The sequence below is a fragment of the Epinephelus fuscoguttatus genome, linkage group LG16 (assembly GCF_011397635.1).
Source record: "Epinephelus fuscoguttatus linkage group LG16, E.fuscoguttatus.final_Chr_v1".
Classification (NCBI taxonomy): Eukaryota; Metazoa; Chordata; class Actinopteri; order Perciformes; family Serranidae; genus Epinephelus; species Epinephelus fuscoguttatus.
In genome coordinates, this window is record NC_064767.1 from 18200144 (window position 1) to 18214868 (window position 14725).

The window sequence follows — 14725 nt, forward strand, 5'->3', positions numbered from 1 at the left end:
TAGTCCATACCCATTGGTAGCTTTGTCACCTTCTACCTATGCCAATCCTCAATGCCTATGTGCAGTTTCACATAGATTGACCACGTCAGTGAGTAGAAAAACATGGGACAGACAGAATGACACACTGACAGTTTCCGTGATTATGTACAGCATACCATACCATGAGTCATACCAAAAGTTGTGGGCCACAGGGGGAGCCACAGCAATCGGTCGCTTTTTAGCATTTTTAAGCATTTTTCTGTTGTTATAGCGCCACCCAGTTGCCAATCAGAGTTAAATTTCTCCAGTCACCTTGAGACGTCCTGTTCTACATATCTACCAAGTTTAGTAAAAATCGATATAGCGGTTAGGCCTAGATAGGAAATTAGCTCTCTAGCGCCCCCATTTTGTTTGATGGGGTCAGTAATAGAGGGGTCCCCTCAGATTATGTGTGGTCATATGCCTACAAAGTTGCGTGGTGATCGGTGAAACCCTTGAGATGTTATACACCTTTATGTGATGAGCCACGCCCTCCGCAATATTCATTGCCTTATAGAAGCTCAGTTTTAGTAAGTTTTCCAACTTTTGCCAAGAGGGAACTTTAGATATTGAAGTAGATCAACTCTGCACTCAGGATTTCATGTAAGTAGACTATGATGTGGATACGGTGCTGGTTACGGTCGCTAAGCAACCTGCCCCCACGCCCTTGGAAGTTGCTACAGAGTAGGCAAAAGAGTAGTGCCCAGCTCCCGACCTTGTGTTTTCCAGGTGGTTAAAGGCATGGCATGTGTACGGCCCCTAAAGCAGCTGTCAGTCATGTCAGTCACTGAACTGCAGTCAAACTGTCAAACAAGGCAGCGCTGATTAAATATGTATCAAGATTCTGTTACTGCATTGGCTATTTCTCACCTTAAATATTTTCTGAAACATATTTCAGTGTACTGTTTGGCTATAAATTTGGTCTGGCCGGTGGGCAGTGCTTGGCACATTGGTCAACTGCTTCCAACATGGCGACCTGGGGACAAACTTCCTCATTTTACAGCTAAACAGTACACTGAAATATGTTTCTGAAAGCATCTGAGGTGAGAAATAGGCAATGCAGTAACAGAAATTTGATTCGTGTATAATCAGCGCTGCCTTGTTTGACAGCAACACAGTCGTGCAGTGGTTACCATTGTTGCCTCATTGCAAGAGGGTTCCTGGTTTGAACCCAGGGTGGGGGATTAGAGTGCTTCTGTGTGGAGTTTGCATGTTCACCCCGTGTCAGCGTAGGTCTTCTCTGGGTACTCCGGCTTCCTCCCACAGTCCAAAGACAAGCAGGTTAATTGGTGACTCTACATTGGCTGTAGGTGTGAATATGAGCATGAATGGTTGTCTGTCCCTATGTGTCAGCCCTGTGATAGACAGTCTGGTGAGCTGTCCAGCGTGTACCCCGCTTCTCACCCAGTGTCAGCTGGGATAGGCTCCAGCCCCCCTGCGACTCCTAACAGGTTAAGCGGTTACGGAAAATGAATGAATGAATGAATGAATGCCGAGTTTGACAGTTTGACGGCAGATGAACAGCGATTCACATGATTGACAGCTGTATTAGAGACTCCTCAGCTCTGACTGGTTGTTGTCAGTGCACAGAAACACTAAGAAGAGAAGGATGGACATGATTTCTTTTCACAGATTTTCTGTATCATTTCCGTCTCTCAGAATATAGTGACAGTTTCAGCAAATATGACACACTTTCTTATATAATTTACAAACTGTACAAAGAAAAATCTAAAAGTAACGCGCTAAAAATATTGATGCCTATTTGATTCTATTTTATCACTACTGTTGTTTCTGTTTGTCTGCTCTCTACATCTGAGTCTTTCTGAGGCTTCTTCCCTTTTTCATCTCAGTTAAAGCTATACATATTGTAAATCTGCTCTTGGGCTAAACAAATAAAGCTAAACTAACTTTGACTAGAACATTGACACCATGGACACAAATAACCACCCACGGCAGCCGCTGAGTGTAAACATGCACGCTTTTCAACTTGGTTCATTGGGATTCTCGAGGGTGCCAGCAGCCAGCGCCAGCGTTCATAAAACAAAGTCACATACTGGCTAATAATTCAGCCAAAACCAATAATTGGCAAGTCAGCATCTACCCCCCTACCATGACAATCCCTTCTCCTCTCACCCCTTGTTTTGCACCACCATCACTCTCCCCAGCAGTCTGTATCATCAGAGGGAATCTAATGATGACCCTGCCTGGTTTGTTTGAAGGATTTCGTCCATACCTGTTACTGTGAAGGAATGAACACCGTGTCGCAACATACTATTACTCTTCGTCTGTGTGCAGCCTTTGCACTTGTGAGAACAACATGAAACACGCAAGCTTAACAAAGACTTTCAATGCTGAGTTGTCCTTGATAAACCAGCAACGCTACACAGCAACTTTGTCTTGTTGCTCAGAAACCTCAATACACTTAAAAACTGATATTAGAGTTTAAAGAGCATTTCAACAAGGTTTCTGTAGATCGCAGTCCAACTACCATAACAAGCCCCTGGCAAACTATGTTTTTATTGTAGTGTATATACTATAATCCTTGCAAAAAGGATTATAGATAAAGGATTATACAAGTATCCTGTTCAGCATGTTTGGGAGAGAGACACATTCCAGCAAACAGTCTCCAGTTCACCTGTAGCAATCTGCATGTTGTTGAATTAAGGGAAAACCAGACACTCTAGAGGACACCCACGCAGACGTAAGACGAGCATGCAAACTCTACACAGTTTCATATTCTTATTTTCACTTTAAAGTCAATGAAACTTATGAGCAAAATGCTGCAGATCAATTTGTTATCAGCCTTTTTCATCCAGTAGGCCTTGGCAGGAAGGCCTTATGGGGCCCGTCTGTTGAAAAATATCTGGACTTACGTTTCAGTGAGGTTGAAGACCTTCTGGGAATCCCCACTCACGATGCGGTATGTGATCGGGTCGTTTTCTCTGTCTGTGGCCTGGCGGGAGGAAAAGAAATGCAGGATCCTAAAGATCAAATAGTACCATTAAAATTGAAGGCAATGAGATATGGCAGCTGAGCAACAAGGATGCTGGATGCTGGTCTGGATGCTGGAGAGTGAAACATGACAGAAAAGGGGAAAAATGTGTTGCTGTCTAGAAATACAATGTACTTTAATAATGTAAAGATGTCATCAAACTGTAGCGTCACACTGCCTTGGTGTGTTGGTGCACCTTATTTTGTCTTGTTTAGTTGTCAATTCAGTGTTTAGCTATGGTACCCAGAGCTCTTTCACCAGAGAAAGGCTCATGAAGATGAGAGGATCAACTGCAGTCAATTTATTTCCCCTTTTTTACCCCTTCAGTGGCATTACTGGGCATCCTGAGACACTAAAGGAAACGGGTTGGTCCACTTTGCGCACCGTTCCCCAGAATATTTATTTCTAATGTGCGTTCTCTGTGCAATAAACTGGACAAACTTGAGAAACTGTTGTTGAAAAACTGAGACTTCTCTTCATCTCTTGTTTTGTGCTTCACGGAGACGTGATTTTGTGGATCAATACCGGACTCTGTGCTGCAGCTGGCAGGCCTCCAGCTTTTCAGAGTGGATCGCGACATGAGCTCTCCGGTGAAAGGTGGAGGTGGAGGTGTTTGTTTTTACACTAACAGTGGGTGGTGTAATGATGTGACAGTCATTCTACAGCACTGATCTGATCTGGAAACCTTTTTTTATAATCCACAAACCATTCTACTTCCCCGGTGATTTTGCTTCATTCATTCTGATCGGTGTTTACTGTATGTTCCTCCTCAATCTTGCATATGCAGACCTTGTTCACCAACCAGATACTGTATGTGGAGCAGCAAAACCCTGACTCCTTAGTTATTGTCCTTGGTGACTTAAACAACAGTAACCTCTGTCATGAAATCCCCAAATACAGGCAGTTAATGAAATACCCAACCAGAGACAAGAACATCTTGGATCACTGTGACACTACAATTATTAGTGCCTTTGATGCCGTCCCCTGCGCTGCACTGGGACTCCCTGATCACATCATGGTCCACCTGATTCCAGTATACACGGATGAACTAAAGCTCTGTAAACCTGTTATGAGGACATCAAATCAGTGGACCAGTAAAGCTATGGAGATCTTCAGGTGTGCTTGGACTGATATGTCTTCCGGACTACTGCCAACAGTCTGGGTGAGCACACAGAAGCTGTGACGTCCTTCATCAGCTTCTGTGGCAACAGTAATATGATCACGTACCAGGGTGAGTTACAGCGATGATGAAACCTGGTTCATAGCTAAACTCAAAGGCAGAGGTGTTTAAACGTAGGGACAAGGACAGGCATAAAGAGGCAAAGTACAGGTTAAGCAAGGCGGTGAGAGATGTTAAATAACTGTTCTCTGAGAAACTCCAAAAGCAGTTTTCAGCTAATGAATCTGCTTCTGTCTGAAGGGGACTGAGAAAGATCAGCAACTACAAGGCTAAAGCCCCCCCATTCCATTAATGGCCTGCACCTGATAAATGTACTGAATGAGTTCTGCTGTTGCTTTGAAAGACAAAGCGGGGGCCTGGGTCTCTCCACTACTGTCCACACATACCCCTTTTCCAATAAGCTGGTGTACACAGGTTTTTAAACACAGGAAAACCTGCTAAAAATAGGTAATAGACTCCTTTTACATTATCAGGCTCTGCAGATTATTGGTGTGGTGTTTGACATCACAGTGGGCTGAAAACAGGTACTGTAAATGAACAGTAGAAAGCTTGTTTTTGGTTACTCGGTGCCAACTAGTTTTGAGCGATGTTCGAGCACTGCTTGGGGAGGAGACAGATGGTATTTTGTGGTGGCCTGTCATTGATTCTCACTGGCAAAGGGGCTAAAATTAGCACCTCAACCCGGTTGTATATCCATCACTGCTGATCCTAACTCTTCCAGAAAGTTAAGAAAGTGGGTGTTTCTTTTCTTACTTTTTTTTGCAGTGGAAGGGAGCCTTAGAAAGTTAACACGTCTCAGACTCCCTGACCATCAGCGCTGGTTCCCCCTCAAGGCCGCAGTATACCAGCAGCTGCACCTCCAGTCACCGGCCTGTCAGGCTTCTAAAGTTTGCAGACGATACTGCCCTCATTGGGCTCCTCTCTAGAGGGGATGAATCTGCCCACAGGTGGGAGATTGACCATTTATGACCTGGTGCAGACAGAACAACTTGTGCAACGCTCCGAAGACTGTGGAGATGGCAGCCCCACCCACCCCGTCACCCTGTGTGACTTCCTAGTTGATACTGCGAAGTCATTCCGCTCCCTGGGCGCCAACACCATCCAGGACCTCAAGTGGGAGCTGGACTTTAGCTCCAGCTGCAACAAAACACAACTGAAGAGGTTCAACATGATGGTACACTTTTACACCTCCACCATCAAGTCCGTTGTCACCTCCTTCATCATCATCTGGTGCACTACTGCCACAGCAAGGATGAGGGTAGACTGTAGTGTATCATTCACTTTACTGAAACTAGGACTGGCTGAGATCTGCCTTCCCTTCTGGACCTGCATGCCCCCAGGACCCTGAGGTGGGCAGGAAAGTCTATGGCCGACCCCTCCCACCCCAAACACAAACTTTGAATCATCCCCTTTTGGCAGGAAGCAGTTTCGCCTTATGTAACAACAAAGCCTGGGACCCCGACTGTCATGGACTCCTTCCCCTCCCATAGATCCTACATATTACATTAACATCATCCTATCCGTCTATATAAGTTACATCAATGCACATCTTTGGGACTTTATCTCTGTACATTGCATATTCTTTTTATACTTCATTCTGTGAACATTTGCACATTCCCTGGACAATTTTGCACATTTCTGCAAAACAATACCACTTCTGAAAACTGTGGCTCAATTTTTGTATTTTTAATTTCATTTCCTCTGACAATGTTATGCACCAAAACACTGAGGCAAATTTCTTGTGTGTGAAAATCTACACAATTCCACATTTTCTGATTTGCATGTGCCTCGTTTGTGTGCGTGTGTGTGAGATTTCTTGTCAGTGACTCACTTGGAGATTGAGCAGAATAGCTCCTATCCTCATGGCCTCGCTGACTTCCAGGCTGTAGGTGAAGAGAGGGAAGCGTGGGGGGCTCTGGTTGTTGGGAGGCAAAACCTCAATGTATACCGTAGTGATGGAGCTCCTAGCAGAAAAGAAATGCACACATCAGCCCACTGACAGCACCGCTTTCTCCTTGACAACCTGTTGAGCCGGACTGAAGTACCTTGCCCACAGCATAGTGAAAAACGTTCATATTATATAATCCCACATCAAACCTCTCGGGTGAAGTTTTGATTGCAGAGCAAAAAAAAAAAAAAAAAAAAAAAATACCTCAACAGGTTCTGGTCTCATTTCTTTTAAGTGGGATCTTTATCTTTTTCACAATGGTATCATAAATGTCTCTCTCATTTCATTCATGATTTGATCATGAGTAAAAAAAAAACTGCTTGAAATCAGCTTGCTTGTTCTACTTTGTTCAAAGCAGCACATGTGCAAATGGAACTGACTGTGTTGATTATTCATTCACTGTGTGAGACATCTTTTTCTGAACTGCTGTTTATACACATGCACAAATGCACTTGAAGATGGCCGAACATGTGTGGTAAACATTTTGCATAAACCCTGTGTCGTCATGTCGACCTGCAGCCTGCTCTACTGTAGCTTCTTTTCATCCAGAGTTTAAATGTGTCGTTGTTTTACTTGCTGCAATCAAAGAGGCCACCAATTCCACCCCCAACTACAACGTCTTATACTTTGAGCAGATTTTTTTTTTTTTTTTTGCTTTTGCACAAAATGAGCTCTTGCTTTTTAATCACGAGATAAAGAGGAGACAATGTATGAAACATATCGCACCAGAGTCTCCACAGTGTTAGATGGAACAAGACCATCTGTTTTTTGGCTCAGAACAGCTTGTCAGAAATGTTATTTCCTCAATAATTCTGCCCAGAGAAAACTTTCCGTGTCATTCAGAAGCTAAGTTATGAATCAATATGAGCACATATTGAATTAAAAAGGACTTGTAAAACAACACAAGCTGGTAGCTGCTCTGCAACCCTGAGGAAAACGAAACTGACTGCGAATGAGCTCTGAAACAAATCTTAGTAACAAATCTGCTTCTTGTAAAAAAGCGATGAAATGCAGACATTTTTTTTTGATGCTCAGAGAACAGAGCGACTGCACAATACCTTCTATGGACCTCTGGTGCATTGTCAGAAGCCTTGACAGTCAGTGCGTAAGATCGTCCCACGATTAAGATGACACCAGGCGCCACAGTGATGCGTCCAGTGCGATTACTAATGATGAAGTCTCCCTGGGCTCCAGCCAGTATCTCATAGGTCACCAGACCGTTCAGTCCCTCATCAGCATCTGTCGCTGTTAACTGGGAGAATAGAAAGAGAGACGGAGACAGATACACATTATAATAAGTTATTTTTAGCTTTACTTTGTACTTCTACAGGGGGAGTTCTGCGCAGCTGCCGACAAAATGCTTAATGAACCAGTCAAGCATTAAAATATTTCTCAGTAGGAGGTTGCGACTGACTTATGCCAAGTTGACAGCCCACAGAAGAATACATTTTGATACCCTATGATCAACTAATAGAGACATGACCTTTGGTTCATGTAATGATAGAAACAAATAGTTGGCATTTAGCTGCATGCATACATGCTACTGCCGGTGCAATCTGACCAACTACTTCTGTTGGCAGCAACAACCTTACCCGCAGTAATTGCAGTTTGGTGACCTTAATGATCAATCAAGTTTAGTTTGGATGGAGTTAATTACACGCTACCTTTCATATGAGATGTATTACACAGATGTGGAAAGACAACTGCCAAATAGACAGAAGAAAGATGAAAAAAAATAATATAGTAATATGCAATTTATCTGATACTCTGTTATCAAATGAATTAGGCAGGCACCACTTCCTCCAATCCCATTATTTAGGGCATCCCGCTGCTTGTAATTATGAATCCTCATGGTGTAGTTGGCTTGATATTTTTAAGGCCTTGAAACTTTAATCCAAGCTGCCCAGACCTCCTTTTTCATGCTCCTCTTGACGTTGGAGTAAAAGCTGTAGCATCAAATAAGCAGCGGCATCCTCCAGGGGCCCGCGGCTCTCATAAACGGCTTATAAAAATCGGTTAAGCGGTCATACCAGACACTCTGTGACCCCTGGCCTCATTTCAGGGAGGGCGAAACGGCTGCGTTTTTTTTTAAAGACAGATTAAACTTGACCTTTTCAGCGTCTGACATTTTTTTGTTTTGGGGAGGCTGTGTCGAAAGGACAGATCGGCTGAATGAGGAAAAGATCATGCTCCAACTACTAAATAAGAGACAAAGAAATGATGAAAATCCCCCGTATTAATAGATGGAGCAGAAAGAGGTTATGGATTTACTTTTTCTATGCATTTATGAGTGCCTATGCATGTCACAACACATGCCCTGTGCAAGTGCATAAAAGCTTCCTTTAGCTGGTATTAGGATGTGTCGTATGTGTGTGTATAAAAAGAAAATCTGACCTTTAGAGCCAGCGCTCTAATGAAATCAAGTAAACTATGTTACTAGTCTGTGATTCGAAACATAAAATCCTGTTTATAAAATCCTTTTTATTCAAGCAGTAGGACTGATAAATGGTCATCTCTGATGCCTACCACAAAGAATTAACTTCAGTCATGATCTGCCGGGTAAAAGGTTTCCCTGGCCTGTGCACTGAGGATCAAGAGAAACATTTTCAGTGACTTGTCTGTCAAGACTGCAGACGAGACGAAGGCAACTGTTCCAGGGGTTTGCCTGTCAACACAATGCGTTCGATTGTTGTGGTTATTCACTTTGAGCATGAGAGAGCGTGTGTGCGTGAGAGATTCTGTGTGACGGGGACAAAGACGGAGGCGTAAAAGCAGAGTGCCAGAGCAAGACACAGAAAGAGAAGTAGAAAGCCAAGAGAGTGATCGTTGGATTGATTACCTGCAGTACCGTCTCCCCCGGCTGCATGTCTGTGAAGACTTCAACGCTGTAGGAGACCTCGGCAAACGTGGGCGTGTTGTCATTGGCATCAATGACCAGGATGTTGACAGTTACTGGGCTACTCTGCTGGACGCCATCTGATGCCACCATCTGTAAACACAAGAAAAGAGAAATATGTATTGCAGCTTTAAAAACTGAAGACAAGTAAACAAGGTCCGTGTGTTGGAATAAGAACGGTTTTTTTTCCTTCACGCTTTTTGGGCTTGTTTTGCTGCGATTAGACAACGTGTCAAACTTGGACGTGCTTCTACTGTACCACCGCCATTAAGTCACGTACTCTTTTTCTTTGTGTATGTTCATTCTTTATTCCTTTTACATTGGAAATGCCTTTGAAGAGAGAGCTTGTACAAAGCCTGCCTAAAGTACTGTCTGCAAACTGAGCAAACTGCATGTTTATTTGTCCTTGGCATCTCTGATCTCCAGTACTTGGCAGGGAGGAGGAAAATGGACTGAGTAGAGCAACAAATGAAGTGTAAGAGAGATGAGATCTAAACAACAACTGTGGCAGCGGCAAGGAATGCATGTTTCTGTGGGGGAAAATTGCTTTTTGCCCAAAAATTTGCACTCAGCGTTGAAATGGAAATGACACGTCTTGTTGGTTATACTGTACATCAGGAGCGTGCCTTTACTGGCAGCCAAACAACAGCCAAACACAGTGACGGTGTTGTACATAAACACATGACAACGTACACGACAGCCGCGACTTTCTCTCCTATCAAATAGTGTCTCTGTTCTCCAGCCAGCCCCAGGAGAGAGAAGCCAGACAATTTTTGGGAGCCGAGGGAGGAAACAGATTTGGATTTACTGAATCATCCCAACTGTATGTACAGAAACACCACAGTTATACACATGTGCTGACACGTCTCTGCACAAACGCTTGTGCACAAAACAGATGTAAACAACGTCATGCCTGCCTTATCCCAAGCTTCCTCTCACACACATACAGTAAGAGCTGACAACAAAACATAAACGTTATTATCCTTGAAGGCTGATATTTATCTAAATTGGATCCGTGTACTCTCGCCTTCCAGTCCAGGACGCATGGAGTAATTAAAAAATTGATTCGATGCTAGCATTTACGCAAAGACAAGATTTCTCTTAATGACAATCTCTGAAATAAAAACATTTTAGACAAGCAAAATCACAACTTTCAAAGCCTCTATGTCGTTATCTAATGAACATTACGTTAACAAGCTTTTAGCAAGAACTCGGAAAGCATTGTGTTCACGTGTTATGTCTGATAATCTACCCAGCTAAGATTATTCCTCCAAAATTCTGTCTCTCGTCTCGCAGATCATTTAGAGTTGTGGAAAAAAGGCATCTGACTCATGAATCAAGCTCATTCTGTTGACTCATGCACTCATATATTGAACAAGCTGTGTGTGATATTCGGACACGACGGCAGGTTGTGAAATGTCAGTGGAGATTTGGTACACAAAACTGATGTCATGGGTCACTTTCGTTTTTATTAAATGCTTTTCACACACTGTCTGCACAGCCTGTGTAGTGAAAGCGGGATGCCAGCAGCAGCAGCAGCTTCAGTCCTCCGGATGCATTCAGGCACAGTGCAGCTGTGCTGTGTGCTGTAGGTCACCTGCATTTTGGCAGCGCTCAGAACCAAAAGTGCTGACGCTATGTGCATAAAATGAAAGAAAAAACACTTAAAACCTAAAAAGACGCTTCGGGTCATACAGTAAAATGCCAATAAAACACAATACTACCATACTAGTCCTAAACACTACCATCAGTGCTGAAATACAGAAACATCTTGACACTATGACTGCCTTGAATTTTGTTTACCAATCAAGAATCTTTGATAAATTTACAATTATGGTCTAACATACCTGTCATACACCAGACATCTGACTTCATGCACACTTAAAAACTTTATACACATATATAAACAGTCAAAAGAGTCTACATGAAGCTCTGGGTCAGCTGCTGAGCAGAGCCCTGCAAGACGTTCAGCCTTTCTGGAATTTAAGACCCTTGGAGTTACTGTCACCTGCTTGGTATTCACAGTAAAACCAGGTTTATAAGGCCATCGGAACACATCAGTGATGGACAGTGGCACACAATGTACTGGTCTCTTACGAGCCACTAGCATGACTGCTCCTCTGCACACCATCTTTAAATTACTACAACAGCATTAAATCGTGGCCACAGTAGCCAGAGCCTGCTTCACGGGTCCTGCTGTGGGCCCTGTCCCTGTTTGACCAGTAAAAAGGTGTTACCATATGGCTAAACAAACTCAACTGCCAGTGAAGTGCCAGGCGCACTGTGCTGTGTTTACAGTGCCCTCTGAAAACTGTGATAATCACGGTAATGTGTTGTTATCATCAGGATGTTCCTCTGTGGGTTTATGGTCAAACCTTGCCAGGGTCCAGACCTTTGAATCCACCCTGTGGGCTGATTCGTCTGGCCCTGTGATATTGAACAGCTTTTTTCCAGTTGAAATAAAAATGACCAATGAGCGCAGGAGGGGGGACTAACGATTAACCGCTCAGCGCCATGGGCTCAACTTAAGCTGTTTTCAAGCGGCGTGCTGGAGCCAATGAGGAGTAATTACAACGGTGAATGCTACACGACATTTCGAGGTGTCTTTCTGTTGCTAGGAAACTACAACATTGTTCCACTGAGACTTCTGGTCCAGCCACCACACCACGTAATCAGCATATGAAACTAAATTACTCACACTGGGAGAAAGAAAGGTGTTTCCTGTTTCTAATGGTAGGTTGTTTCCCTTTGACGAAATACGAACTTGATGTCAGAAATAAAAGTCTACTGCTTCCCAAAAGAAACAAACTAGCGCAAAGCATGGATTGCAGCGGTCAAACAGAAGACCTGGACACAGTCAGGAAACTCCAGGGTCTGTAGCGCTCATTTCATTACCGGTAAGTCTCCCAACATTTGAAGAATGGAAATGACAAGACAGACACATGGCACACAAAAATACAAATGCTCTCCCTGTGTTGACTGTTGGCTAGAATTCGTTAGCTTGGATAAGCTAACAATGTTGGCTAGCCATCATTAGCTTGAAAAAGCTAACCTACCGGCAATGATATGAGTGCTACAGTTTCCCAACAGTGTCAAGTTCTTTCTTTTGACCACTACAATCCACGCTTTGTGCAGGTTCATTTTTCATTAGGGAAGTGGTAGAAACTAGCTCTTCGGAGCGAGGGATTTCAGATGCTGACTTGCCAGTGAGGGGTAGACATCGCCATGGCTACCACCGAGCAAGACATGGGGAAAAAAGTTCATACATAGCTAACGTTACCGTTGTTAGGTTGCTTGTTAGCTAGCTAGCTAGCTTGCACTATCTGGCGTCTGTCATCTGTTCTGTTCTGCAAAATTGTTTGATTTTTCACATTACGATAACACGGCAGCTAGCATAACTATGCTGCCTTGTAACGTTAGCTGGTTAGCTAGCTAGATAGCAGAAGTCCCCTGTTGTCTGTCATTCATCAAATGAAGCATGATGAATACAGCAAATGCTATCGGTAGGATGAACTCAACTGGAGACTCCACTGTAGATGCCGGTTGGAAATGTAGATGGCTCGCAGCTTCCTGTTTAAAATAGTTATGTATGCATGAACGTAACGAACGCGGTGACGTAGTGGTGGTGTCCCAATTCCTAGGCAAAGATTTCAACCCCTACCCCTCGTTGCTTCATTTCGAGGGCCAAGGGGTAGGGCCAAGGGCTAAGGGGTAGCGGACAAGGGGGGTATTGGGATTGGGCCTAAGTCTCTACCTTGTTGAAAGGAACAACCTAGTATTGAGCAGTAACATCCTTGAACTAATTTTGGTATTTCCCAATGTGTGTATTTCAGTTAAAGAGGACTTAAATTCAGCGTTTCATTTACTGTTTTCGGCCAGTAGTAGCTAGAGCAGAAGTGGAAAACAAAGTCATTTCCTTGCAACTGAAAGACACCATGAAACAGTGTACAGACAAGACAGACACTGCTATGGAGGCTGTTCTATATTAAAATAAATCTCAATATCGGCCAACATCCTGGTCTGTTTTTACTTTGCTCCACAAAAACTCTGGCAAAACAAGTATGCTTGCATGGCTATGCATCAGTGTGGGCTTGAGATAATGTTAGATTCAGGCGTATACATAGGTCTTCAGTGACTGATTAGGTAAAATATAATCCCCCTCGGAAATCAGTTAGAGTGGACGCAGTGTCAGACTGAAGATGGAAACGGTATAACAAGTAGACAGTTCTGTCTGATATAAGGCAAGGTAAAACTTGCACATCTCGAGTAGAGTTTTCTTGTAAATGATTCATACCTACTGGCAAATGGCTGATACTTTACTCCATATATCTAAGACATCTAGAGTATTTTCACAAGAGTGTGCGTAAAAGGGTTAGGTCATTACACAAAACATCTACCCGTGAAGCTACCGAGCATTTCACGTACAGCGGGGCTCCCTGAAACATCTTCAAGAACAACCACTACACTATTCACAAGGAAATGAGCATCATCTTTTATTCCTCATGTGGAGGATGTTTAAGAGTGAGAGATAGAGAGTGCTATGCTGCTGATGACTGTGGAAGTAAATATCTCCTTTACATCCAGTATTGAACGCTGAAAGCATTCAAAAGAGCTGCACTGAACAGTCAACACTGGAAAGCGGAAGCACACTCTCAGCTCACACTGTTGAGTGTAGTCAGAGTGGATCCTGAGAGTAAAAGCTTTGTGAAGCACTTACAGACAACACAAAAGAGCATTTGAGTTCTTCGTACACAAAACAAAAGAGGAAGCTATACTGGACACGAACAGAAGTAGTAAACAGATAAACAAACCTGCGCACGTCAACTTTAGTCTGCGCAAACAATAAACATATTATACCTTCATAAAGTGTTGATGGCCAAACAAACCCAACAAAATCCAGCATTACATCCGAATCGACAGTGAACTGGACCCAGCCTGTTCAAAAACTTGTGCACTCTCAAGGGAACCGTTCCCACAGAGCTCACTGTTGGTTTGCTGATGCTCTCTAATCCAGAAGAATACCCCTGGATGGAGGGAGCTACTGTATTTCCCAAGACGTTGCCATCCGTCTGAGCAGCACAGAAACAAGCCACTTTGGTAAATCAGGCGGTTGACGTCAATGTGACAGCAGTAAAACAGAAACTTAAATAAGCCCACTCAAAACACCATAGAGCAAGAAGATTAATAAAACATTAAAAAAGATTATACGTAACCCGCTTCAGAATCCTAATGGAACATGAAGGGAGCTGTGGAGTTCAGTGAGAGTGAACTGTCTCACATATTAAAAAATTAGAGAGTTCCCACAGAATATACTCTTCATACATCTCTTTAAAGGAATAGTTTGACGTTTTTTTAGGAAAAAAATTCCTTATTTGCTTTCTTTCCGTGAGTTAGTTGAGATTTGTTTGCACGAGTGTTGGAATGATTTGTAACCCACATTTCTTTTTATTGTAGATTTTGCAGAGACAATAAGATGTGTATTTGAAGTCTGTGGTGGCTGAGACGAGCTGCAGCTTAAGAACCACGAGCAAATATAAAGATAAAACATAAGCAAATTAAGAAACACACTCATCAGTCTGACAGTACCAAAGGGACATATAGAGATGTGCTGCAAATACAGAAGACTCAAGCGTAAAGAGAAATGCTTCACAACAACAGAGCTAGGTTACAATGCTAGTTTCCAGGGAAACT

The 14725-nt window shown here is 43.1% G+C and overlaps 1 protein-coding gene across 1 annotated transcript in view; it reads right to left on the reverse strand.

The window, feature by feature from the left end:
- Nucleotides 1-14725, reverse strand: part of LOC125903130 (protocadherin-15-like) — a 324152-nt gene that overhangs the window by 124821 nt on the left and 184606 nt on the right. Inside the window, exons 14-17 of the mRNA XM_049599840.1 lie at nucleotides 8978-9127; nucleotides 7197-7390; nucleotides 6022-6154; nucleotides 2892-2971 (exon numbers count right to left, since the gene is read on the reverse strand). Coding sequence (XP_049455797.1) covers nucleotides 2892-2971; nucleotides 6022-6154; nucleotides 7197-7390; nucleotides 8978-9127 — 557 coding nt within the window. The remainder of the gene's footprint in view (nucleotides 1-2891; nucleotides 2972-6021; nucleotides 6155-7196; nucleotides 7391-8977; nucleotides 9128-14725) is intronic.